Below are 25,997 nucleotides of genomic sequence, written 5' to 3' on the forward strand. Positions count from 1 at the left end.
CCCCACGGTCCCAGCAGGCTCCCGCTTCCTGCGGGAGCCGGCATTGCTTTTCCACATGGGGAGCAGCTAACATGCTGCTCCCCATGTGGAAAAGCAATCTGCTTTGCAGCTAACATGCTGCTCCCCATGTGGAAAAGCAATCTGCTTTGCTTCATTGAAGCGAGAGCAGTTTTCCCTGCTCTCGCTTCAATGAAGCAAAGCAGTTTGCAATGGCAGGGTGGGAGCCGCGAGGCTCCCACCCTGCCATTGCAAACAGCAGTGTCCCGGGGGTGGGCACCCCGGAACACTGCAGGAGCCGGCCCTGGGGGATGGCGGTCCCCAGGGCCATCATTGGCTCCGGGGGGGCACGAGGCCCCCCTCCCACTTAAATTAAAGCCCTGGGGGTGGTGGTCCCCGGGGCTTGGCGGTCCGTAACGGACCCCCTATTTTAAATATTTAGTGCCCCGGGGAGGTGGCACACAGGTATTTTATTTATTAAACAAGCCCCGGGGGGTGGCGGTCCCCAGGTCTGCGGTGGGCCATGAGCCCCCCGCAAATATGTAAATTAAGCCCCGGGGGTGGCGGTCCCTGGGACTTGGGGGGCACCTCTGGGTCCCCCATTACTATAAAATATTGCCCCGGGGGCTAATTGTAAATGAAGCGCGGGAGTCTGCGCTTCGTTTTTTTTCCGGGAGCGGGATGCGCGGATCCTAAGCGCATCCCCCGATTTAATAAATAAATAAATAAAAAAATATTTTTGGCCCTTGGGGGTCCTTGTGGGGTGTTTCTACCCTGCCCCCTTTTTGCATTTTTTGCAGTTATTTTGTGCTTTCTTATGCCTCGGTTCTACCGAGGCACAAGATGGCTGCCAACACTTCCTGATTCAGAGTGTTGGCAGCCAATTAGCATAAAGCTCGTGCTCGGGAGGATCCGCAGCCCTAGATACATCTATCTTTTTACTTTTGAATATCTCAGGAACTACTGAACGGATTTACACCATTTAACCAAAAGGTACAAGTGTGAACCAAGGGCTACCTCTTTGCCAAATTTGGTGTAATTCCGTTCAGCAGTTCGGGCTGTAGCTGCGTCAACAGGTCCTATGGGAAATTGCATGCGGAAAACGCGTTTTGGGACCCCCCTTTTTTCTCGGCCCCCGCTTGACGAATCACCACAAAACTTTCAGGATACGAGCGGACCAGAGCTGGCCAAAAGTTTGGAAAATTTCGCGAAGATTCGTCAACCGTCGCTAAAGTTATTTCCAATAGAATGTTGCGCATTTCCTATGGAAAATAGGTCCTAACTATAACTTTTTACTGGCGACCGCCAGTAGATAAAATATATATATATTTTTTAAACGCTTTGTCGAATCCTCCGCGATTGCATCAGAGGAATTAGTAACCATAGAATACTCATGCGGGCTCTCCTTTCGAATTTGCAGTGGATCTGCAGGGCCATAAAATGATTAAAAAAAAGAGAAACTTGGTGGATTGCATGTATGGAAAGACTTGATAAGTTACCTTACCTTAATTTGTTAATTGTTACTTTTAAATTGTATAATATGAATAAATGTCTGAATAAATGTTTTTTTAAACTTCTGAAAATGTATATTGCTAAATTTAATTCATGGGTGATGTTGTAGTATGATTTATATTAAAAGAAACTAGTGAAATTCAAAATAAAACTAAAGTTCACAGGGGCATTATAGTTAGGAGATGGCAGGCAACTATAACTCACGCGACCGCAATCCTCTGCTGATGCTAATACTGTATTTAGACACTTATTTGCCCATGTCTTCTTCCATTAAATTTTAGCTATACATATATTGCAAATATTTTTTTTTCATAAAGACCCATATGTCATCAGCAGAGGATTGCGGTCGCGTGAGTTATAGTTGCCTGCACTAACTATAACGGGGGAATTTCAATGGTTTTTTACGAGTAAAATGTCCAGCTAACTATAACGTGTGTGAAACCTATGGTTTTTTCACTGAATTTGCAAGGTTTTTTAAATGCTAATTCCTAACTATAACGTGTGTGAAACCTATGGTTTTTTCAGTGAATTTGTAAGTTTTTTTAAATGCTAAGTTACTTTACGCCGTTCGTGGCGTGCGCGCCCACTTAACGCAGTTCGTTCCATGCGCGCACGGTGCGCTTCGCGCACCGTGCGCGCACAGTGAGCACGCGGTGCGCTTCGCGCACCGCGCGCCCACTTTACGCAGTTAGTGCCGTGCACGCACGGTGGGCACGCGGTGCGCTACGCGCACCGCATGCCCACGTTACGCTGGATGGGCCATGTACGCACGATGCGCTTCGCGCACCGTCCGCACACGGAGGACATATTATGCGCTTCGATGTGAAAAGTAATCTATTAATTGTTCCTGGTAATTATAGGCCATGCACAAATAGTGCACCTGCGGGAACCTTTTCAATACGGGGGTGGGAAAGTGTGGATAGTGGTTTTTTTTTTTATAATTAATTTTTACCGTACGCGTACGGTAAGCGTAATCGGCGATTTTTCGAAAAAAAATAAAATTGAATTTTTTGCTTTGGGGGTTCTTTTGGGACACCATAATCAAGGCTAGGTGGTTAGCAGCAGTCTAACATGCCCCTTTACATGTTTTCAACCTTTGTTTTTCCTCCCCCCCCTCAGAGTGCGAGAGAGAAAATGGCGGGCGCCGCTTCCTGGTTTCGACCGATTCGAATGTTTACTAAGATCTAACAGCCAATCAGAATCGCGCTCGCGCACGGCACCGTACGCGTACGGTAAGCTTACCGTAAGCGCACGGTAAGCGCACCGTAAGCTGCCACAGATATATATATTGATTTAAATGCTATTTTCTCAGAAACTACTGAACAGATTTACACCAGACCTACAAAAGGCACTTCCTTGACCTGTAGACTACCTCTCTGCCAAATTTCAAGTAACTCTGTTCAGCCGTTCGGGCTGTAGCTGTGTCTAAAGGTCCTATGGAAAAATGCATGGGAAAAACGCGTTTTGGGACCCCCCTTTTTTCTCAGCCCCCGCTTGACGAATCCCCCCGAGACTTTCAGGGTAGGAGCGGAGCGTAGCGCCCCATTAGTTTTGAAGATTTCGCGAGGATTCGTCGACCGGCGCCAAAGTTATTCCAAATAGAATGTTGCGGTGTTCCTATGGAAACAGGGTCCTAACTATAACTACCTACTGGCGACCGCCAGTAGGTAATATATATATTACCTACTGGCGGTCGCCAGTAGGTAGTTATAGTTAGGACCCTGTTTCCATAGGAAATCCGCAACATTCTATTTTGAATAACTTTAGCGCCGGTCGACGAATCCTCGCGAATTTCTCAAAATAGGTGGGGCGCTACGCTCCGCTCCTACCCTGAAAGTCTCGGGGGGATTCGTCAAGCGGGGGCTGAGATAAAAGGGGGGTCCCAAAACGCGTTTTTCCCATGCATTTTTCCATAGGACCTTTAGACAGGGCTACAGCCCGAACGGCTGAACAGAATTACTAGAAATTTGGCAGAGAGGTAGTCCTCAGGTCAAGGAAGTGCCTTTTGTAGGTTTGGTGTAAATCTGTTCAGTAGATTCTGAGAAAATAGCCTTTAAATCAATATATATATCTGAGCCAGCTTACGGTACGCTTACCGTAAGCTTACCGTACGCGTACGGTGGCGTGCGCGAGCGCGATTCTGATTGGCTGTTACATCTAAGTAAACATTCGAATCGGTCGAAACCAGGAAGCGGCGGCCGCCATTTTCTCTCTCGCACTCTGAGGGGGGGGCTGTAAACAAAGGCAAAAAACATATAAAGGGGCTGTTTAGACAGCGCCCATGCACATAGCCATGTTAGTTGAGTCCTCAAATATCCCCCAAGGCCAAAAACGGTAAATTTTTATTTTTTGAAAATTTCGCCGATTACGCTTACCGTACGCGTACGGTGCGCTTACGCTAAAAATTTTTATAAAAAAAAAAAAAAAAACACTCTGTGCATGGCATATTATTGTCATCACTTACAAATTAAATTTAACAGATTACCTATCACAAGGAAGCGCATAATATGTCCTCCATGTGCGCACGGTGCGTAACGTGGGCACGCGGTGCGCGTAGCGCACTGCGTGCCCACCTTGCGTGTAAGGCACTAACTGCGTAAAGTGGGCGCGCGGTGCGCGAAGCGCACCGCGTGCTCACTGTGCGCGCACGGTGCGCAAAGCGCACCGTGCGCGCACGGAACGAACTGCGTTAAGTGGGCGTGCACGCCACGAATGGCGTAAAGTAACTTAGCATTTAAAAAACCGTACAAATTCACTGAAAAAACCATAGGTTTCACACACGTTATAGTTAGGAATTAGCATTTAAAAAACCTTGCTAATTCAATGAAAAAACCATAGGTTTCACACATGTTATAGTTAGCTGGAAATTTTACTGATAAAAAACCAATGAAATTCCCCCGTTATAGTTACTGTAGGCAACTATAACTCGCGCGACCGCAATCCTCTGCTGATGACATATGTGTCTTTATGAAAAAAAAATATTTGTAATATATGTATAGCTAAAATTTAATGGAAGAAGACATGGCAAATAAGTGTCTAAATACAGTATTAGCATCAGCAGAGGATTGCGGTCGCGTGAGTTATAGTTGCCTACAGTAACTATAACGGGGGAATTTCATTGGTTTTTTATCAGTAAAATTTCCAGCTAACTATAACATGTGTGAAACCTATGGTTTTTTCATTGAATTAGCAAGGTTTTTTAAATGCTAATTCCTAACTATAACGTGTGTGAAACCTATGGTTTTTTCAGTGAATATATATATAAAATCAATCAATCCTTCGTTTTCAAAGATTACGCCGAGCCCCAATTATTTTCAATCAGCGTGCTTTATTTCATTTTCAAAGCAATGGCAAACACTGGACCCGTGCCAAGGAACTCTGGTTCCGAAACGCGTTGGGCAGTGTTTGCCATTGCTTTGAAAATGAAATAAAGCACGCTGATTGAAAAGAATTGGGGCTCGGCACAATCTTTGAAAACGAAGGATTGATTGTTTGCTGGATTTAAGGGTCACGACCTTGCCGACAGCCCGCCACCGCTAAGAGGCAGAGGTCAACTGCGAAGGAACGTTTGAACAATAGATTATCTACTGGCGGTCGCCAGTAGATAGTTGCAGTTAGGACCGTGTTTCCATAGGTAATCTGAAAATTCTATTTTGAATAACTTTGGCGCCGGTTGACGGATCCTCGCGAAATTTTCAAAACTAATGGGGCGCTCCGCTCAGCTCCTACCCTGGAAGTCTCGGAGTAATTCGTCAAGCGGGGGCTGAGAAACAAGGGGGGTCCCAAAACACGTTTTCCCCATGCATTTTCCCATAGGACCTTTAGTCGAAGGTACAGCCCGCACAGGCTGAACAGAATTACTTGAAATTTGGCAAAGAGGTAGTCCTCAGGTCAGGGATGTGCCTTTTGCATATATGGTGTCAATCTGTTCAGTAGTTCCTGAAAAAATTGCAGTTAAAAGTACATAAATATCTATATGCGCGCACCGTGCACGCACCTTAACGTGCGCGAGCGTAATTGTGATTGGTGGTTACATGTCAGGTGTATCAAAGGTTATATTAGGGTGTGAGAAGATGTGGTAATTTATCACATGGATGATGTCATCAGTGATGTCATTTGAGATGTCATGAGTGATGTCACTGACCATGTCATTAGTGATGTAATATGTGACGTCATCAGCAGTGGATTGCAGGCGCGCGAGTTATAGTTAGCTGAACTAACTATAACGGGGGAATTTCAATGGTTTTGTAGGAGTGAAATGTCCAGCTAACTATAACGTGTGAAACCTATGGTTTTTTTCAGTGAATATATATAATATTACAAGAAGGGACTGGCCAGACATTTGAAGTAAGTCTAAAGGTATCAGTCCAACTTTTATGTCTGGCCTGTCCTGGTTTTTGCTTTCCAAAATCTGTTCATCCTAAGCGTGAGTGAATTGTGGTATTCATCTGCTCACCATTGCACTCAGCTAAACACAAACTACCATCAATGAAGAACTGCTTCAGTTATTTAAGAACAACCAGACCTCTTGGCTTTGTCAATACGCGCTTCTCCTGCAGCTTTAGGCATCGCATCCTGATTTCTGTGGCAAGCAAAGAGGCAGAGCTTCTTTCAGCAGCAGGCAGGCCCTCTCTGTTTACTTTGACCTTTTACCTGGGTAGAGTCTCCTAGGGCTGTCGATATATAATTGAAAATCGTTTTGTTTATATTCTGTTTCTACAAAGTATTTACAGAAACGAGGTTGCACAATGCATACTGCTTAATAGATGTTGTGTTCGCTGAGAAGAAGCAAAGTTTAAACTAAGTGATACAGCATCACGATTGGCTCGGAAGTGAGATTTTACATGCATTGATCTGCTTTTAAAAGTTTTTCCATTATTTGAGAACCTATTTGATACTTTCAGAAACTTCTATTATCTACTTTTCTTTCAACCCCCGTAGGTACAATTGATGCCTCAGAAGTTGTTCAGTCACTCCGTGCGCTGGGTATGAACATTTCAGAAGAGCACGCTGGAAAGATTCTTAAAAGGTAAGAATTAATGTGTTTATAATTGTTACCCGTTCACCAGTGTCTTATTGTAATTATGTGCCACAGTTTATAAATCCCCCTGTACAGATTATGTTTAAAGATATTTATGAAGTGCAAAATAACCCTTTAGAAAGGGGATTCTTGGTACTGTGGAAAGTGCTCAAACAAGGTCAGGCCAAGACAAATGAAATCTGCTCCAAAAGCTACGTTGTTGACGCTTTTGTAGAAATTTAAATGATGAAGTTTGAGTGGATTTGCTAAATGTATAGAATTTAAGCATCCAACCGCGTTACCCCTTCCCTGGTAGATGAATATTTGCACCTGAGATGGTGACATCTGAAAATAAGATGGACAACATTGCTCCGAGAGATGGCATCTGGTTATGTTATGCAGATCATGAGTTTCAGTCGCAAGTTTCCTGAATTTGAGCTAAGTTGTGTGGCTTAGTCTGTACACAAAAACAGATTTTGTCCATCCTGTAAGAAAGTCCCCACTTTTTGCTGAATTGCTGATGTTCTTTGACTGAGTGTGCCCTGGGCTCCTGCTAATCAGGTACCTAGGGCCTATGTTCCTTCCCTAAAAACTGCATTGAAGCCTAAACCCAATTTGCATCTCTGGCTCCATGTCAGTCCCTGGTAAATGGTACCATAGGTACCCAGGGCACTGTGACCAGAGGAAGCCTCTAAGGTCTGCAGCACTTATTGTGCCACCTTTAGAGGTCATGTAACCTGACACTCACACACACTGCCTTTGCAGGCTATGTGTCTTGGTGCAGAACAAAACAAAGAGACGGCATGGCACACATCGCTTTGTGCCATGCCCACAAACCACTGCCCTGGCATACATCAGTCACCCCTCTAGCTGGGTGCCCTATGCCAGTGGTGAGGGTACAGGTGCATGAGCCCTGTACCCCTACAGTGCCCAAGTCCATTCCTGGGCACTGTAAGTGCAGTGCTGCCATTAAGAGTATATGGTGTTGGGAGTTTGTCATTACGAACTCCGCAACACCATAATGGCTACACTGAAGACTGGGAAGTTTGATATCAAACTTCTCAGCACATTAAACCCACACTGATGCCAGTGTGGAATTTAATGTAAAATGCACAACAGAGGGCATTTCAGAGATGGCCTCTGAAACTCGACCAACTTCTAGTGACCTGACTGAGTGGCTGCTTAGGCTGCCACAGAAAGACATGTTTCTGGACCCCTGGGTCAAGAGCCTGCTGCTCTCAGGGGCCTGAAACAATGCACATCCTGGGACGAGGTGCCAAGCCTTCTCCCCAGGATGGGCAGGGTTCACGAAGGGGAAACTTCAAAGGCATACCGCTTTTGTGAGCCTCCCCAGACCATTTGCTGCTTTCAGCAACTAGTCCCCACTGGTTCTACCCCCCACTTTGGATGGGAGAACCGGCAGGAAAAACAAGTGAGGTGCCCACCTCTGCCAACTCCACCCCACAGGTGGGGGAGGCGAGGTGAAGCACAACTCTGAGTCCCTGCCATCTTGAGGATGGGGGGACTTAGCCAACCAGGGACAGGCTCCTGCCCCCCTCCCACTGGAGGGTGGCACGATAGGGGGTGTACCCACCCCAGGGATGGGACCCATTGGTCCCTGCCCGTACTTACCTGTAACACCCCCTAAATCTAGTATTTAGGGGGCACCCCGAACCTTGCTTCCTCAGGTCCAGCCTGACAACAAGAAGGACCGAACAGCCGCGGAGCCAGCTAACAAGAGGACGACGCCCACTGACTTGTCCCCAGCCCTACCTGCCTGTCTCCTCTCGAACCTGCTCCTGTGAAATCCCAGTGTGTCCTGCAGCCAGCAACCTCGAAAACCCCGGAGGACCTGCCTGCCTTCACTTCCAAGACTGCTTTCCCAGTGAACACCGGATTTGTTCAAACTGCAGCTTCTGGCTCCAGCCGGATACCGCAAATCCAGCCCACTCTGCACCTGCTCCGAGCTCGAGTGGAAACACACAACGAGGAGGTCCACCCGGCGATCCTGACCTGAGATCCGGTGACCCCTGACCTGCCTCAAGCCTCCAGCTGATGCCTGCAGCCTAAATCCAGAAGGCCCTCCTGACCGTGACCCGGAGCTGGTAAGACGATCCGACCCCAAAAGGCACCCCTGCACCCGATGCCCCACGGCCTTGTGTGCCCAAACCGATGGTGCCTAACCAACCCTTAACTTCCCTACTTACCTCTCCAAGTGGTGGTTGCACCCAGAAGTTATTCATCTCCCTGCCTGCAGTGCTTTTGCAAACCGGAGGTTCTCCATTGAAAACAACGGGGCACCCGACCTCAAAACCTCACCCTGCACCCGGCCGCCCTAGTGCCGCTGAGGGTGCACCTTTGGTGCTAATTTGGTTCTCTATTTGCCCTGACCTAAACCCTAGGAGCTTTGCTCCCACAGCCGTGTGTGTGGCCTGCTTGCCAGCAGCCACCATCGGGAGACCCCTATACCTGTAGGATAACATTGGGCCTCAACACTCTGCACCCAGCGCCCTAGTGCCGCTGAGGGTGAAACAAAAGTGCATCACTGACCCTGGGGGACTCCTGAGTCTAACCCCAGAACCTTAACTCCCACAGACGATTACTTACCTGTGAACAGATAACCTGCTTTCCTTAATAGGATAACATTGACAATTGTCGTCCAAAACGTGGAGTGTGGAGTTTTGAAATCTAAAAATATTCTTTAAAAATCTTACAAATAACCAAAACGTATTTACTCACCTGTTTACAGGAAATGTCCCAGTGCTGAATCCAGGCATCCAGCACTGAGTAAGAAAAGTAACGTACAAAGTAACTTACCTGCAATTTACTGAAAAAGCCTATTCATTTCAATGCACTGTTTTTCTTCCAAAAATGACTGTGTGGTGTTTTGAAATCTAAAGATATTCTTTAACTAAGTTTTGGTTATTCGCAGGATTTTTACTTACCTGTTTCCAGCAAATGTCCCAGTGCTGAATCTAGGTATCCAGCACTGAGTTAGAAAAGTAACGAGAGAAGTAACTTACCTGCAATTTACTGAAAAAGCCTATTCGTTCCAATGTACTGTATTTGCTAAGTGTTGCAACCTACTGCATTCCCTGTAAATCAAACAAAGTACAATTTCCATTGCATTTTCAAACTGTTCTACAATCAGCAATGTATTCCTGTAAAGTATTTTCTGCTTACCTGTGCCAGGCTTGCTTGGTTCTGAAACAAAACAGTATATTTTTTTTATACAAAAACAATTGACCTAGAATTCAGTTCTTGAGTGTGTGAATTCATTTGCTGACTGAGTGTGTACATCAGATGCTTAACACTGTCCTCTGATACTGCCTTACTGCTCAACAACTCTACCACAAATAGAGAGTAAGGCTCTATCTTACTTTGACCTCTGCCTACCTCTGGGGTTACCTGGACTCTATACACACTATACCTCATTTGGGTGTAGTATATATAGAGGCAGTTTCCTGCACATCCATGTACTCCCTCGTCTATTTATCCATGCAGTTAGTTGCTCACACATCCATACGACCATACACACAGATCCGCATTCCATCATCTGAGTTTGTTAATTGGAGTACTGTTAGATTGGATAATATGTATGGCATTCTAAAATGGCAGAAGAGCCAGTATGAAGCAAAATATAACATTTATGCTATAAAGAACAAGCTATTCGAACTTTTGAATGCTGCAGATCAATCCAACATTTTCAAGGCTATGACAATGATCACATTACATCTATTATAAGGACCTCCTGGGGCTTCTGTAATGACAAACTTTCTACTGCGGTCTACCTAGGAATAATTTAGCAGGCTGAGGAACGCCACAAAATCTAGATTATGAAAAGGCAAGTACACTGTTCAGAAATTATAATGGAAATGACAATTGAAAAATTGATTGGTCGTTCAACCAGAAGGGCCTATCTATGCTCAATTCCATAAGGACCAAGTTGTACCACAAAAACTCTGTATCTGAAGACATTTAATTTTTTGCATCAAAGGTCTTTAGGAGCTACCAAGCAAGTACTGTTCCTAATCCTTGCTCTTCGCTAATTTATCTACAATCCTGCATATCCAATATCCCTTTCCTACAGATTCTTAGATACGTCAGGTCAATCCTATACGTCCGCTCATACCTGTTTTTCTCATCTATTTCCTTGGCTCAGTATCCTTTGGGTTCCATGTGTTGAATCAAATCCTGTAGTTCTGGTTCCTTTGCATTTTTGTCTAATCGGCTTATCTCTGCATCAACCTTGACTGATGTATAGATTCTTGCTCCACTGTCTGATACTCTTTATCCATCTCCCGTTTCACACACAGATTTGTATGTCTGTCTCCTTCTATGTATCCCTTTCTAATTGACCCATGTATCATTTCTCCTTGCTATTACCAACCTTATCCCCCAGACTACTGTTCTTTTTAAGGTCGCTAAGAAAGTGATGCACATGCTTGCGCTACAGCCTCTAAACCTCAGAAAATTCATATAGAAAGCTTGCCATTCTATTTATTAGCAAATCTGTGCCATTACAGAATATGACCAACTATATTCAAATTTGTCTTGCCTTCAGTCCAAATGGAGAAGTCTAGCCAGAACTGCTAGATCATGTTACTTCTGATGGCAATATGAACATATTCTGGTCAGGTTTTCATCTTATTGGGACACAGCGCTAAGGTGAAACTTCAGACTCTAAGCACAGTGAAACTGGACTTTAGTGCATACTCCCCTCTCTCAGAAGGCCAACAAGACAGATCCTACTGCTCTGATGGACTTTCCCTTTGTTGGGTATGTCTGGTCCTTCACTGCTTTCTGAACTATTGTGTCTGGTCTGCCTCAGTTTCATTGTTTCTACTTCTCTGCTGACTCAAGTTTTACTGCTTGGGGTTTACAGTAGTGCGGTTGAAACTCCGAAAGTGTGTTTAAGCATAACTATTTACTTCACTCATATTATCAAATGGCATTCTTCTGTACCCTTTTGAAAGTCTCTCCTGTATCATATGTCACTTCTGCATGGAAGGGTTATGTAGGACGAGGCCTCTTAGGACTGGGTAATGGTAACTGGTGATAAGTAGATGCAGGGCTTTTATATGCAAACTAAAGCAGAGTCTAAAGGAGACTGAGTAAAAATGCAAAAGAATCGGAAAGGAAGTGGGATAGGAAACCAACCAGAAGCAAGGGGAGGTGGGGGAGCCTTTTTATTTTTTCCTGCCCTGCCTTCCATTTGCACAATACTAAAAGTCTTGCGCATAAAAATAAAAACTGGGAGTGCGAGGGCTCTACCCTTTGCAGAAAAAACAAATCGAGCAACAATGCAATGCCGCCTTTAATATGGGCTTGACCTCTTCTCTTCTGATATCAGCCAAGAAATTGAGACCTTTCTTTTCTCACCCATAGCTCCTCATACTCCTCCTCAAGCACATCCTTCCTTGTCACCTAAACTTGGATTTCCACGCTTGACCTAGTGAGTGATTACCTGATATGTTGCTATGCTATCACTCGCCAAACACTTGTATAGTGAAATGTTTGGAATTTCTTGTGTCCCACACCCTATTTTAACATATGTATATGTTAAATTGTGTAACTGCATCATGAACATGTGTTATAACCTCCCACTTTATCAGTATGTATTATGCCATTTCATGTAAATATTCTATAGTATGTTTTATGTTGTTCCTTAATGTTATGTTCCCCCCCCTTAAGACTCTGGGACTTTGGTTCTACCTTAGAACTCCTGTGAGAGTACACCTTAGAATGTTGGCATAGAAGCTGAGGAGTGTTGGGCATGGCAGTTGGGAAACTGTTTTACTGAAATAAACCCACGTTTCGTCTACTTTTTCATTGTCTTCTGGATTCTTTACTTCATTTGGTGACGATTGAGGACTGCTGCGCAGGGGGCAGCTGTGGTTCCCCACCCCTGTCACATTGCCAGCCCAACCTGCCCTTTGTAGGTGCCTTACCTGCTCATCTACTCGGATTTCTCCTCATGTTTTCTTCAACTCCTACCCAGTTGGAGCTCCTATTAGTTCTTCTACTTTGGCAGAGTCTCCACACCAAGTTTGCATCTAGCTCCTGTTTATGAGGTATTTCTCTGAAGTCTGCCTTGCCAAGTTTCAATTTGTTGCCGGCATCCTGTTTCGGAATCCCCTCTGCTGCCTATGAATTCTGTTGTGTGAAATCCAGCGCCTGCTCTGTGAGGTGTTTCTTGTTCTCCAAGCGTTTTTCTCCTGCGCTTGCCCCGTCAAACTCCTCACCGAGGCTTCCTGATTTACTCACCGCGCATGTCCAGAGGAACAGCGCCTTCGTGCCACACCTGTTTTCCAGCACAACATTTCCTACTAGTGTTTTCCCCCGTGTCAACACCACCCACTCTTCACTCTTCAGGCGACTGAAACGGCCATCTTTGTGTTTAGCCGTATTCAACCTCCGCTTCTCAGCCTGTTCAGCCGCTGTCATGCTTCTCCCTCTCATTTCCCTCTGCTCCCTCTGAGCACCCACAAGGGAAATCTTTTTCTCCCTTTGATGAGAGTGTGTACGAAGCAGTTCAGCAAGTTTCCTCCTTCAATTAAGTTGGGTGAGTCATTGCTTTAGTTGGTAGGAGTTACACGCTGACAGGCACAGCTTAATTACACCTGCAGCTTTTCATAATTTTGTATACACTGACAGGCACAACATACCTTTGTCTTCAAAAGCATTCTGCAAAGGTTTATCCTTACACACTGACAGGCACAGCTCTTAGTAGCCTGCAATTTTTCAGTATTAAGTTATCGCTGACAGGCACAGCACATTTATCTGATTCCATTTTGAACCTTTTAGTTTCTTTCTAACATTTGCTGCATTTTGACTGCACTATTCTCGGATTTTCTCTCAGTGACTTCTTTCCACCCTGTCGCCTTCATTTTATGGTCACCTTGCATACATAGGTAGTGTCCTTTTATATATTTTTTTAGTAATAATTGTGTTTCCTTTTCAGTCATGTCAGTTGCGAATATGAGTCAACCTCCTCTGTTTTTAAATGATGAGGGTGAACCTGAAATCCCTTGGGCTAGATGGGTTAAAATACTCCATTCCTACTTAATTGCCATAGGTGGAGAAAAGATTTCATCTGTAAGGAAACAGCATATTTATTGCACAACTTGGGTATCCAAGGAAGAAAGGTTTATGAAGATCTTGCTGATGGTGGAGAAGAGGAAGGTGAAGGTGATGCAGATGTTTTCACCACCACTTTAAGGAAATTGAGTTCCCATTTCAAGGATAGGGTAAATTATGTTTTGGAGTGACATACGTTCTTTAAAAGGGTGCAAGAAAAAAATGAGTCACCTTATACATTGAGGGGGCTATCTGCCACATGCGAATTTAGAGCCCTCAATGATTCCCTCATTAGGGACCAATTGGTTCATTGCACCAATGACCACAAAGTACAAGAGAGGTTGCTGACTCAAAATCCTGATCTAGAGGAAGCTGTATTGATAGCTAAGAGTATCGAGCACACTGCTTATTGTGTAAAAGAGTGATGAGAAGGATGTAGATGAAATTAAGGAGGACAATATAGTTTGTAGAGTGCTTGATACACACACTGTGGTTAAACCCAAGTCAAAGAAAGAGAATTTCAGATGTTACAGATGTGGGAATGTTAATCATCTCGCTAATTTCCCTAAGTGTTCTGCCAGAGGGGTTAATTGTAGTAAATGTAATAGAGTTGGACATTTTTCTAAGATGTGTAAATCTAAAGAAGTGGAAAAAGATATACATGTAGTACATGAAGAACCCGACACTGATTCTAGAGATAACAAATTTATATTTCAAGTGCATAGTCAAGAGGGAGAAGAGAGGATTAAGTATCCTGTTTGTGATATACATTTAGATGGCAAAAAAGTCAGTGCGTTTGCAGATTCTTGTTCCCCTTACACCTTAATTGACAAAGAAACCTTTCAGGGAATGTTTAAGGAAAATGTAGATTTTCATTAGCCTTGATGGACAGAAAATCTGGATTTTATTAAATACTCGGAGGCTAATATTATGCAATCCTCTTTATTGCGCCACCCCAACAGCAGCATCTCCAAGAACTTAGAACACAACAAAGTTCTTTAGAACATAACAAAGAGCCAGAACCTCCATGACTCTTTGTTCTTTTTTGCATTGCATTAAAACAACATGAGTCCATATTAAATCCACTTTAAAACCAGAAAAGCACATAATCCGGAATTGAACGGAATCCGTCTTCCTGCCTTATTGTTGACCCTGAGCTGAAAAAGAACAAATAACCATTACCAACCTGGGTAGGGAGAGGAGGGATAATATTAGCCTCCGAGTCTTTAATAAAATCCAGATTTTCTGTCCATCAAGGCCTTATGAAAATCTACATTTTATGGCAAGACCGGAGGCTAAGATTATGCAAGTTCAAAGCCTCTCTAATAATAACAAACTTGCATTCATCACAGGCTTAAAATAGAATTTCCTAAAAACAGAATCATTAGACCAATCTGCACATCTTAGAATATCCTGTAACGCACCTCCTGGCATAAATGTTTTCGAAGCCGAAGCACCCCTCACAGAATGCGCACCGAATCTGCTCACATCAACACCCATCTTGCCAAAGTTGGATTTGAAACCCCTTTGTGTGGTCTTCTATATGAAATTAACAACAGTTTTTCGTTTGCAGGACGAACAAATGAAGTCCTCCTGTCGTCCTCTTTCAGACAACGCACAACACACACACGTTCATGCCCATCAAAAAAAGGAAAGAAAATGCTATCAGAATTTGTCTTCGTTCTTAAGCACAGATAAAAACAAACACCTTCTGGTTAAAAATCCTCGCTCCCACATCTAAAGCCCTTACATCAGAAACTCTCCTAAAAGAGAGCAAACACAATAACATTGTCAGTTTCCCACTCAAAATTCTTAAATCTAAGTCACTATTGCACCCCAAATTCACCAGATATTCTAGAACTTTAGAAACATCCCAAGTAGACGTATACCTGTCCACCGGGGGCTTGGAAACTCTTACACTCCTCAGCAATCTCTTCACCAAAAGATTCTGCCCTACTGATACCCCATCCACCAAATTGTGTCCAGCAGCGATAGCTGATCTATGTAAATTGATAGTTCTGTACACTAAACCAGAGGCAAACAAAGGTGCCAAATAATTTACCACAAAAACTACATCCACTGAAATGGGATTGAGATCCTTCTACACACACCAGCGAACCCATTCCTGCCAAGCCAATCTATACATCTTCCTCGTTCCTGGAGCCCGGGATTCTCTGATAAGCTGAGAAGCCTCCTCCGAAAGTCCTGGCACTTCCCAGACTCTCCTGAAATTTTCCATGCCATCAGACTCAACTGACCTGAAAGGACTAACTCGTGACATTCTCCCAACGCTCCCTTCAAGATCTCTGGGAACGTCGGAATAAGAATTGGACAATCTATTGACATTTCCAAAAGTATGGGATACCAGACCTGAGATTTCCAAAGGGGGAGTAACCCGAATCACCGTCTCCTTCCACTTGCGCACCATCACACTCCCCCTGGTTATTAAAACAAAAGGTGGAAAAGCATAAGGACGAAGTCCCCTCCAATCCTGTCTGAAAGCGTCTATCCCAGCTGAGTCCGGATCCGGACGCCAACTGAAAAACATCTCCAGTTGTGTGTTCCACCTGTTCGCAAACAAATCCACATAACTAGGACCCCACAACTCCATTATCCTCAAAAACACTGACCTGTGAAGAATCCAATCTCTGTAATCCGTTGGATTCCTTGAATGCCAATCCGCCTGAGCATTCTTCTGTCCCGGTATATACTCCGCTTGAACCAAAATATTCTGTTTCAAGCAAAAATCCCCCAAAACTCTCGAAAGGTCTGCTAGATCCTTCGATTTCGGACCCCCTAACTTGTTCACATATCTCACTGCTGAGACATTGTCCATTCTCAACAATACTGAACACTTCGCTTTGTTTTTCGTAAAACTCTTTATAGCAAAATATCCTGTCAACAGCTCAGCTTGCCTTTCCTCTACAGTCCACATACCTCCTTTCGAAGTTGCACCACAACGTGCTCCCCAACCAGATAAACTCGCATCTGACTCTATAATCAATTCCGGATTTGATCCGGAAATTGCTTTCCCATTCCATGCCTCCATATTCTTTAGCCACCAATTCAGTTCTGATCTGGCCTCGCCAGAAAGGGTAATCACCTGAGAATATTTCATTCCACGCCTGAAGTGACTGCTCTTCAATCTCTGAAGAGCACGATAATTCAAGGGTCCTGGAAAAATAGCTTGAGTAGTTGATGACAACAGGCCTATAATCCTTGCCAACATTCTCAAAGAGATAACATCTAAAGACAAAACCCTTCAAATTTCCTTCCTTATTTTCTTTATCTTTTCCATGGGTAATCTCAGCTGGCCCTGAATAGTGTCTATCATGAACCCCAAAAACTGTGACAGACAAGACTTGATCTTTTTCACTACAAACCCCAAACTCTCTAAAAGATTCACAGCTAGATTTGTGTGATCCTCCACACTCCTCTTCTCCTGATCCATTATCAGAATGTCGTCTAAATAAATGATCACTCGTATCCCTCTTTCTCTCAAAAAGGCAACGACTGGACGCAGCATTTTTGTGAAACACCATGGTGCCGAAGAGTGTCCGAAGGGGAGACAAACTTCCATAACTTTCCTCCCCATCTGAACCTCAGAAACCTCTGGTGCTCTGACCATATCGGTATTGTAAGATACGCGTCTTTTAGATCCAGTTGAGTCATCCAATCCCCAGTCTGAAGTACATCTCTCAACATATGCATGCCCTCCATCTTGAAATGATGGTACTCTACCCAATCGTTCAGATTTTTTTAAGTTTATCACAGGTCTCATACCTTTCCCTTTCTTTTCCACTAAGAAAATATTGCTTACAAAACCCACGCACGTTTCCTGTTCTTCCACAATTGCTCCTTTCGTTAACAACTCTCTTACTTCTTTCTCTACCAAGCCTGACAGTCTAATCGAATTTTATCATTGGAGGATAATGATCTTGCTTTGGTTCTTCTTTGAAATCTATACGATAGCCCAAAACCGTCTACAGAACCCATGGGTCCCTTGTTATCAAACTCCAATTCTGATAAAATTGGGCAAGTCTGCTGCCCAACTTTACATGGGTAACAAAACGGTCTTGTCTTACCTGATCTTCTCGATCTCCTATTCCCTTGAGAAATTCCGCTTTCTTTTTGCGAATAGAAACTTCCTGGTTGATATCCAGATTGTTGATGGTAGTTATAGTTATAGGGTCTAAAACCCCTTGAGAACGAGGCCCTTGTGATACCTTGTCCTCGGCCGGGAAAACGACCTCTACTTCTCCCGGCCCCGCCAAAAACACGACGGTCAAATACCTTTTTTATTTCTCTCTGCGACTTCTGCAGAGAACTAAAAGCACCCACATATTTGCTCATTTCCTTAATGAAAGCCTCTCCAAAAAGCATCCCATTTGCCTCTAAACCACCTTCATTGTTCGCTAGTTCAGCCAACTTGGGATAAATTTTAATCGGGATACTCTTTCTCCTTTCCACTGAAATTGCTGTGTTTGCATTTCCCAGCAAACACACAGCCCTTTGTATCCATTCCCTAAGCTCATCCACGTCCAGAGACTTCATCTCAACATAGGCTTCTTCAGCCATATCAAATATCTTTGTAAGTGGACCAGTTAGATCCAGCAGTCTGTCCTGACACATTCTCAACCCTTTATCCAAACCCTTCTTTGGATCTCTTCCACCTTTCCTGATAAACGCGATTATCTTTGCGTGTAAATCAGGCGTCAGGGCGATTTTATTTGACAGACTTGGTCTCGGACATTCGGAACAGAGCTTCATCGTAACATCTTTCGGAATTTGCTTCCTTAACCACAATTGCACGTATTGAGCAACATGTGGAGCCGGGCTCCATTTAGGAGATAATGGAAGCTTTAACAACTTTGGGTCAAACATCGACTCGCCTAATGGATCCATTACCCCATTATTCTCTACTGGTTTATCTTTTGCTTTTGCCTCTGCAATTCTCTCCTTATCCACTATTTCAATCTCCGAATCAAAATCAGAGGAACAACCCAACTCGATCTCCGCACTACCCGAAGATTCATCACATAAGATGGTGGCATGTCTCCTACCATTCTGTCCTCTATCCAGGTCCCCGTGTGCATCCTCGACACTTCCATGTTTCGCACGATTGCGAATTCCTGAATCTGGGTAGGCTGATTTCGCCTTTTTGCTCCTCAAAACATCAGTTTCCACATTCTTTCTCTTTCTACTCACTTTCTCAGCCTTCTTTGATAATACTTGCCCTTCACCTGCGGACAAAAATTGTTCATCCTGGGATGGGTGACCACCACCTCTTCTCCACTCATCAAATTTCTTCTCAAACTTCGAATCCATATCGGATGCAAACTTGCTGAACATTAACGAGATCCTTTCTTCCATTCCCAAATTTTCCTGTGAACTTACGTTTTTTTTCAGACATTATTTTAAGAGGTGTTTTAAAAAAATTTTTTAACTCCAGCCAGCCAGAAACAAAAACTTTCCCTCACATAAAAATAATTACTTCAATTATTTAAATCTACTCCACAAACCAGACCTCCAATACTATCTTAATTCAGCCAAATTCAAACACTGACAACACTGTTCTAAAATAAATAAATATCTCTAACAATTTTCCTGACCTAAACAAAACGATCTCAATCTCCTTTTACAATTCCGCTACTAGAAATCTGCTCCGATAACAAGAACCGCTTTAGTTTACAGTTCTGTCAGTTTCCAGATGACAGACAGCGTCTCTTTCGTGCGCGCCTCGCGTCTGTGCTTCAAGCCTCCACGTTTAAAATTAAACATCTTTCCATTTGTTTATTTCCACTTAACCATAAACTTATTTATGCGCATTCAAACCACGCGCGGACTTCCTGTTAGCATATCCCTCAAAACCAATTGAAGCGAGCTATACGTGCGGACTCGCTTTTTTGCATTTTCCCTCAAGTCCGACATAATATCCTTTGCGATCTCTAACAAACTCAAAATCGGCTCGAGCTTGACTTAAACCAATGAAGCCGTATCGCTTTAAACCTAACATCAGAGAACAAAACATACAATTCAAAAGGGTCAAAATAAAACATTATTTGAAATACTTACTAAATTAAATTAAGCTATTAAATACTAACTATAATTGACTAATCATTTTCTTTATGTTTATACATGTATAACCAGGCATCTTATACACAATCATCATTCTTTCTTCAATAAATCATTTCAAATTAAGAGAGCGAAAAAATGTGCGACTTATCTCTGGGGCAGCAGCAAAAAAGAAGGAAGAGTCATGGAGGTTCTGGCTCTTTGTTATGTTCTAAAGAACTTTGTTGTGTTCTATGTTCTTGGAGATGCTGCTGTTGGGGTGGCGCAATAAAGAGGATTGCATAATCTTAGCCTCCGGTCTTGCCATAAAATTAGTATACCTTGGAGAAGCCAGATATACATCCAGGGGGGTATAATAAGGATCCCATTCCTTTAAAAGGAATGGTGAAGATGCGAATCACTTTTAAAGACTGGCATACCATAGGAAAAGTCTACATCACAGAGAAAGGGAATAATTTATTGGAGTGGAAACACCAGAACGATTTAGACATCATGCTTGACCCCAATAATAAAGAACAAGTATTACTGGTTGACAGAACCTTGGTTGGAGTGGATGTATGCGAAGAATTTCCTGAAGTTTTCACCAACAATTTAGGATTGTTGAAAAACTATGTACACAAAATTAAATTAAGAAATTATGCTGTTCCGGTTGCTCAGAAGACCAGGTCTAATCCTTTGTTGAGGCGTGAATCTTTAAAAAAGGAACTAGAGAAACTGGAGAAGCAGGGTATCATTAAAGCTGTGGAATGGTCAGAATGGTTGACATCCGCATGTGTGTGGACTTGAGAAGTTTAAACGCCAACATTTGGATGGATAGGTATCCGCTTCCCAAAATCAATTAAATGTTGTCTATAATTAATGGTGCTAGATACTTTTCTGTTTTGGACCTTACCTTGACATACTATCAAGTTGCCTTGCACCCAGATTCTCAGATTCTTACCCCCTTTACTACACCCTTCAGTACTTACAAATTCTTAAGAATGCCATTTAGTCTGGCCTCGGCCGCAGCGGCCTTCCAGAGAATTATGCAACATGTATTGGGGGGAGTAGATAAATCTATTTGTTTCCTAGACGATATCCTCCTATATGGTTCCAATGAAGAAGAACATAATCACAACTTGAGGAAAGTGTGTGCAAAGCTCAGTGAGGCTGATTTTACCATCAGGAAGAATAAATTCAAAATTGGAGTAGCATCTGTGGATTTTCTAGGTCACACCCTGTCTAGTGAAGGAATGAAACCCAAAATGAACTTAATAGAGTCAGTAATTGAAGCTCCCACTCCCGACAACGAGGAAGAAATCAAATCGTTTTTGGGTTTAGCGGAGTATATGTCAAAATTCATTAAGAACTTTTCAGAACTTGTACAACTCATTAGAGATCTGCTGAAAAAGAGGACACATTTTGAATGGTTACCTGTCCATAACCGTGCGTTCATGGATATTAAAAAAGCTATTGCAACGGCACCTTGTATTGGAAATTTAGATAGTGCCAGGGATACTTTTCTTACCACTGATGCCAGTAACAGGGGCACCGATGCCACGCTATCGCAAATGGAAAGTGGCAAAGAAAAGATCATAGCCTTTGCCTCCAGGACATTGAAGGAAGCAGAAATCAATTATTCCACAATTGAGAAAGCGCCTTTGTCATGTTTTTGGGCGACAACCATTTCAAATATTTTTTGTGGGGTATACCGTTTGTACTAAGAACAGACCATAAACCCTTAGTATCATTATTTTCATTAAAAAGGACGTTGAGAAAACTACACCCTGAATAGGTAAATGGCTCGTTTCTTTGCAAAGTTTTAACTTTAAAATCGAATATGTACCAGGCATCAAGAATCGGGTAGCAGATTTTCTTTCTCGTTTACCCATCGATAAGCAAAGGGAAGAGGGTGCACAAGATTTTGAAGTTTTACAAGTGGCCATCCCTGCCATTTTGAAAGAAGATTGGGAAATACACATGTCAGATGATGCTACATTAAGGGTGGTTACTGAAAATATAAAAAGTGGATGGCCCAAGAAATGTGGTGATCTTCCTCGCGAAATACAACTGTATTGGAATGTAAGGGAAGAACTATCCATTGTGGGTATTAATGTATTTAAGTCTGACAAAATCATTCCTCCTGAAAAACCCAGAAGGTGCATTTGTGAAATAGCTCACGAAGGTAATCTGGGAAGGAATCTTACGAAGAGTAAGCTTCGGTCAGAGTACTGGTTTCCTTGTATGGACACCCTTATAGAGGAACTGGTGAAAGATTGTCATGCCTGTGGTCTCAGTGACAAATCTAAAAGCACAAGGAGAGTACCCCTGGAACCGGTGCAAATTCCCATTAAAGCCTGGGAATAACTAGGCCTAGCCATTTTTGGTCCTCTACAAATATCAAGCCTGCAAGAAAGATTCATTTTAGTTTTGGTAACTATTTTTCCAAATGGATCACTCTCAAGTTTGTCAATAAAGTGGACTCCAAGACTATAATACGCTTTCTTTCTGAAGTGTTTGCTAATGAAGGTATTCCTTACACTCTTATCGCCGACAATGGGGTTCAGCTAGTGTCTGAGAAAATGAGTTTCCGGTCAGTCTGGCCATCAAACAAATATCCACTCCCTTATATTGCCCCCTTGCAAATGGTGCAACAGAATAATCAAAGACGCTTTACCATTAGCGATGGTGGTTCATAAACCCGTTGTTCAGTCAATCAAAGACATGATATGGTCATATCATATTACGCCCAACAGTGTAACTGGTTACTCACCTTTTTGTCTATGGAGAGGGTGTAAACCCGGTTTAAAACTTACACCAAATTGGTTGTTTGAAAATAACTCATTTGAGTGGGACAGTCAAGTGGCCAAGGAAAGAATTGTGCTTCATCAAAAGAAATACAAGCAAGAATATGATCACAGATGGGGAGCCAAACAACGCGAATGGTCAGATGGTCAATGAGTCCTAGTTAAGAAACCTGATACTAACCAGAACAGGCACAATAAATACTATGGCCCAGAGAGAATAAAGAATTTGAAGAAAAATGTAGTTTTTATGACTGCTGGCCGAATGTGAAGCTTGGATAGATTGGTTCCACATCCAATGCAAGATATCAGTAACAAGATTGTTAGTGGTTCAAATGATTTATCCAACATATCTGGAGTAAAATGCAGTGGCAGGAATGTAAGTTCACCCAGTGGTACAGGGACTATGTCATGAAATAATCCTTCATTTACATTGTTATGCACCGCATGTAACCTGTTTTCTTTTTCCTTTCTTTGGGACCTCTTTCTGTTCCATCTTCCTTGCTCCCGCTGTTTTTGTTCTTTCCCTCTCTGCATTTAATCCTTTTCCTCTTTCTTTCTTCCTTTCCTTCTACCTTCTCCTTTAATCTTCCTTTTCTTCCTGTAGCTTCCCCGGTACCTCCTCCATTTTCTTTTCATTTGGTAAGGGAGATGTGTTATAACCTCCCACTTTATCAGTATATATTATGCCATTTTATGTAAATATTCTATAGTATGTTTTTAAGTTCTTCCTTAACCCCTTCGCTGCTAGGCCTTTTACCCCCCGTGCTAAGCCTTTTTTCGGCTATTTGGGATAGATCGCGCTTAGTGCCCTGTAACTTTTTGACCACATGAGGTATCCACGCCAAATTTGCGTCCCTTTTTTCCAACATTATGGGGATTCTAAAGGTACACAGGTTTTGCGGATTCCCATGGAGGGGACCCAGAAATTAGCCAAAATACAGCTAAATTGTGTTTATTTTTGGAAAAATGGGAAAAAAGGGCTACAGATGAAAGCGTCTGTTTTTTTTCCCTGCAAATGGTATCCAAAAAGGGGTTGTGGTGCTGAAATCACCATCTTACCAATTTCAGGGACAAGCAGACTTTTGTCAGAAAAACAAAAATGTTTACGCAGTTTTGGCATTTTTCTGGGACATAGCCTATTTTTGCTATTTTTTGTGCTTTAAACCTACTTCTAGTTAATGGTAGAAATGGGTATGAAAGCAATAATGGATCCTGGAAAGCTAAACATTTTAGAAAAGTAGACACATTCTGAATTCAGGAAGGGGACATTTGTGTAGATCCTTCAAGGTTTCTTTATAGAAACTAACAGTTAAATATAGGACAAATTGAAAATTAGTTGGAAAAAACAGCCATTTGTGTCAACGTTTTCACCTTTAACTTCTTCTAATTATGACCGCTGTTTGAAAGCAATATACCGTTAAATTTGCTGGACCTTTCTGGTTGTGGGGATATATAGGACTTGTAGGTTCACCAAGAACCCGACGAACCCAGAGCCAATAACTGAGCAGCGTCTTGCAATGGTTTTTTATTATGTACCGGGTATATAGCAATTATTTTGGGAAAATGTATACATGGAAAAATCGGTATGAAAGACACCTGTGTATTTCTAAAATGGGAACAAAATATATAGTTTAGAAACAGATATTTGCACATTTCCGAAATTGGGAGTACCAATACTAGCATGAGAATTATAGGTCATTTTTCAAAATGACTTCGTTTTTACACATTGTCTTTCATTTGGAAGGCAGAAATGCATTGAAAGTCAATAGGTAATACCAGTTACTCTACAATTCTGTGTTACCCTAAGTCTCCCGATAAAAATGGTAACTCACTTGTGTGGGTAGGCCTTGTGCCCACGACAGGAAACGGCTCAAAACGCAACGTTGACAAGCCACATTTTCACAATGAAAAATGACCCTTTTTTGCAAAGTGCCTAGCAGTAGTTTTTGAACCCTAGCTTTGCCTGCACCTAGGCAAACCTATACATTTTTTAAGACTAGACACCCAGGGGAATCCAGGATTGGGTGACTTGACTGGCTCTCACCAGGTTCTGTTACCCAGAATCCCTTGCAAACCTAAAAAAATTATTTAATAAAACACATTTTCCTGACATTTCTGTGATGGAAAGTATTGGAATCTGCGTGGATCCACAAAATTCCACCCAACCCGTGTTTCCCAAAGTCTTCCGAGAAAAATGGTACCTCACTTGTGTGGGTAGGCTTAGTGCCCGCGACAGGCAACGGCCCAAAACGCAACATGGACACACCAAATTTTCACAGTGAAAATTAACCCTTTTTTTGCAAAGTGCCTAGCTGTAGTTTTTGAACCCTAGCTCTGCCAACACCTAGGGAAACCTAGCAAACCTATATATTCTTGAAAACTAGACACCCAGGGGAATCCAGGATGGGGTGACTTGACTGGCTCTCACCAGGTTCTGTTACCCAGAATCCCTTGCAAACCTAAACATTTGTACAAAAAAACACATTTTCCTCACTTGTGTGGGTAGGTGTAGTGCCCGCGACAGGAAACTGCCAAAAAAGGTGGACACACCACATTTTCACAGTGAAAAATGACCCTTTTTTTTTTACAAAGTGCCTAGCTGTAGCTCTGCCGGCACCTAGGGAAACCTAGCAAACCTATACATTTTTTAAAAACTAGACACCCGGGGGATGCCAGGGAGGTATGGCTTGCGTGGATCCCCCAACGTTTTATTACCCAGACTCACCTGCTAACCTCAAATTTAGCTGAAAAAATCACTTTTTGCACACATTTTTTTGTGGGAAAGTTGTGGCATCACCGGGCTGACACAAATTTCCTACCACCCAGCGTTCCCCCAGGTCTCCCGATTAAAAATGGTGCCTCACTCATGTGGGAGGCACAAGTACCCGCGACAGGCAAGGGCCGAAAACATTTTGTGATAGGCAATTTTGATGTCGCCTCAATATGTTTTGGGTCCTTGCCTATCGCGGGTACTTGTGCCTCCCACACGAGTGAGGCACCATTTTTATCGGGAGACCTGGGGGAACACTGGGTGGTAGGAAATTTGTATCAGCCCGGTGATGCCACAAATTTCCCACACAAATGTGTGGAAAAAAGATTTTTTTCAGCTAAAATTGAGGTTTGCAGGGGATTCTGGGTAAGAAAACGTTGGGGAATCCATGCAAGCCATACCTCCCTGGAATTCCCTGGGTGTCTAGTTTTCAGAAATGTGTGGGTGTGGTAGGTTTCCCTAGCTGGCCGCCGAGCACGGGGCCAAAAACCCAGGTGACCCCCCTTGCAAAACCAGGTCGTTTTGTGATAGGTATTTTTGATGTCGCCTCACTAGGTTTTGGGCCCTTGCCTGTCGCGGGTACTTGACCCACCCACACAAGTGAGATACCATTTTTCTCGGAAGACTTTGGGGAATGCGGGGTGAGTGGAATTTTGTGGATCCACACAGATTCCAGAACTTTCCACCACAGAAATGAATGTGAGGAAAATGTGTTTTTTTTAATACACATTTTGAGGTTTGCAAAGGATTCTGGGTA

At 43.0% G+C, this 25,997-nt stretch overlaps 1 protein-coding gene across 1 annotated transcript in view; it reads left to right on the forward strand.

The window, feature by feature from the left end:
- The window catches only part of SLC25A24 (solute carrier family 25 member 24), a 267,768-nt gene that overhangs the window by 99,093 nt on the left and 142,678 nt on the right, over positions 1 to 25,997 (forward strand). Inside the window, exon 3 of the mRNA XM_085602241.1 lies at positions 6,451 to 6,538. Coding sequence (XP_085458367.1) covers positions 6,451 to 6,538 — 88 coding nt within the window. The remainder of the gene's footprint in view (positions 1 to 6,450; positions 6,539 to 25,997) is intronic.

Source organism: Triturus cristatus, chromosome 4_2, assembly GCF_964204655.1.
Source record: "Triturus cristatus chromosome 4_2, aTriCri1.1, whole genome shotgun sequence".
Lineage (NCBI taxonomy): Eukaryota > Metazoa > Chordata > Amphibia > Caudata > Salamandridae > Triturus > Triturus cristatus.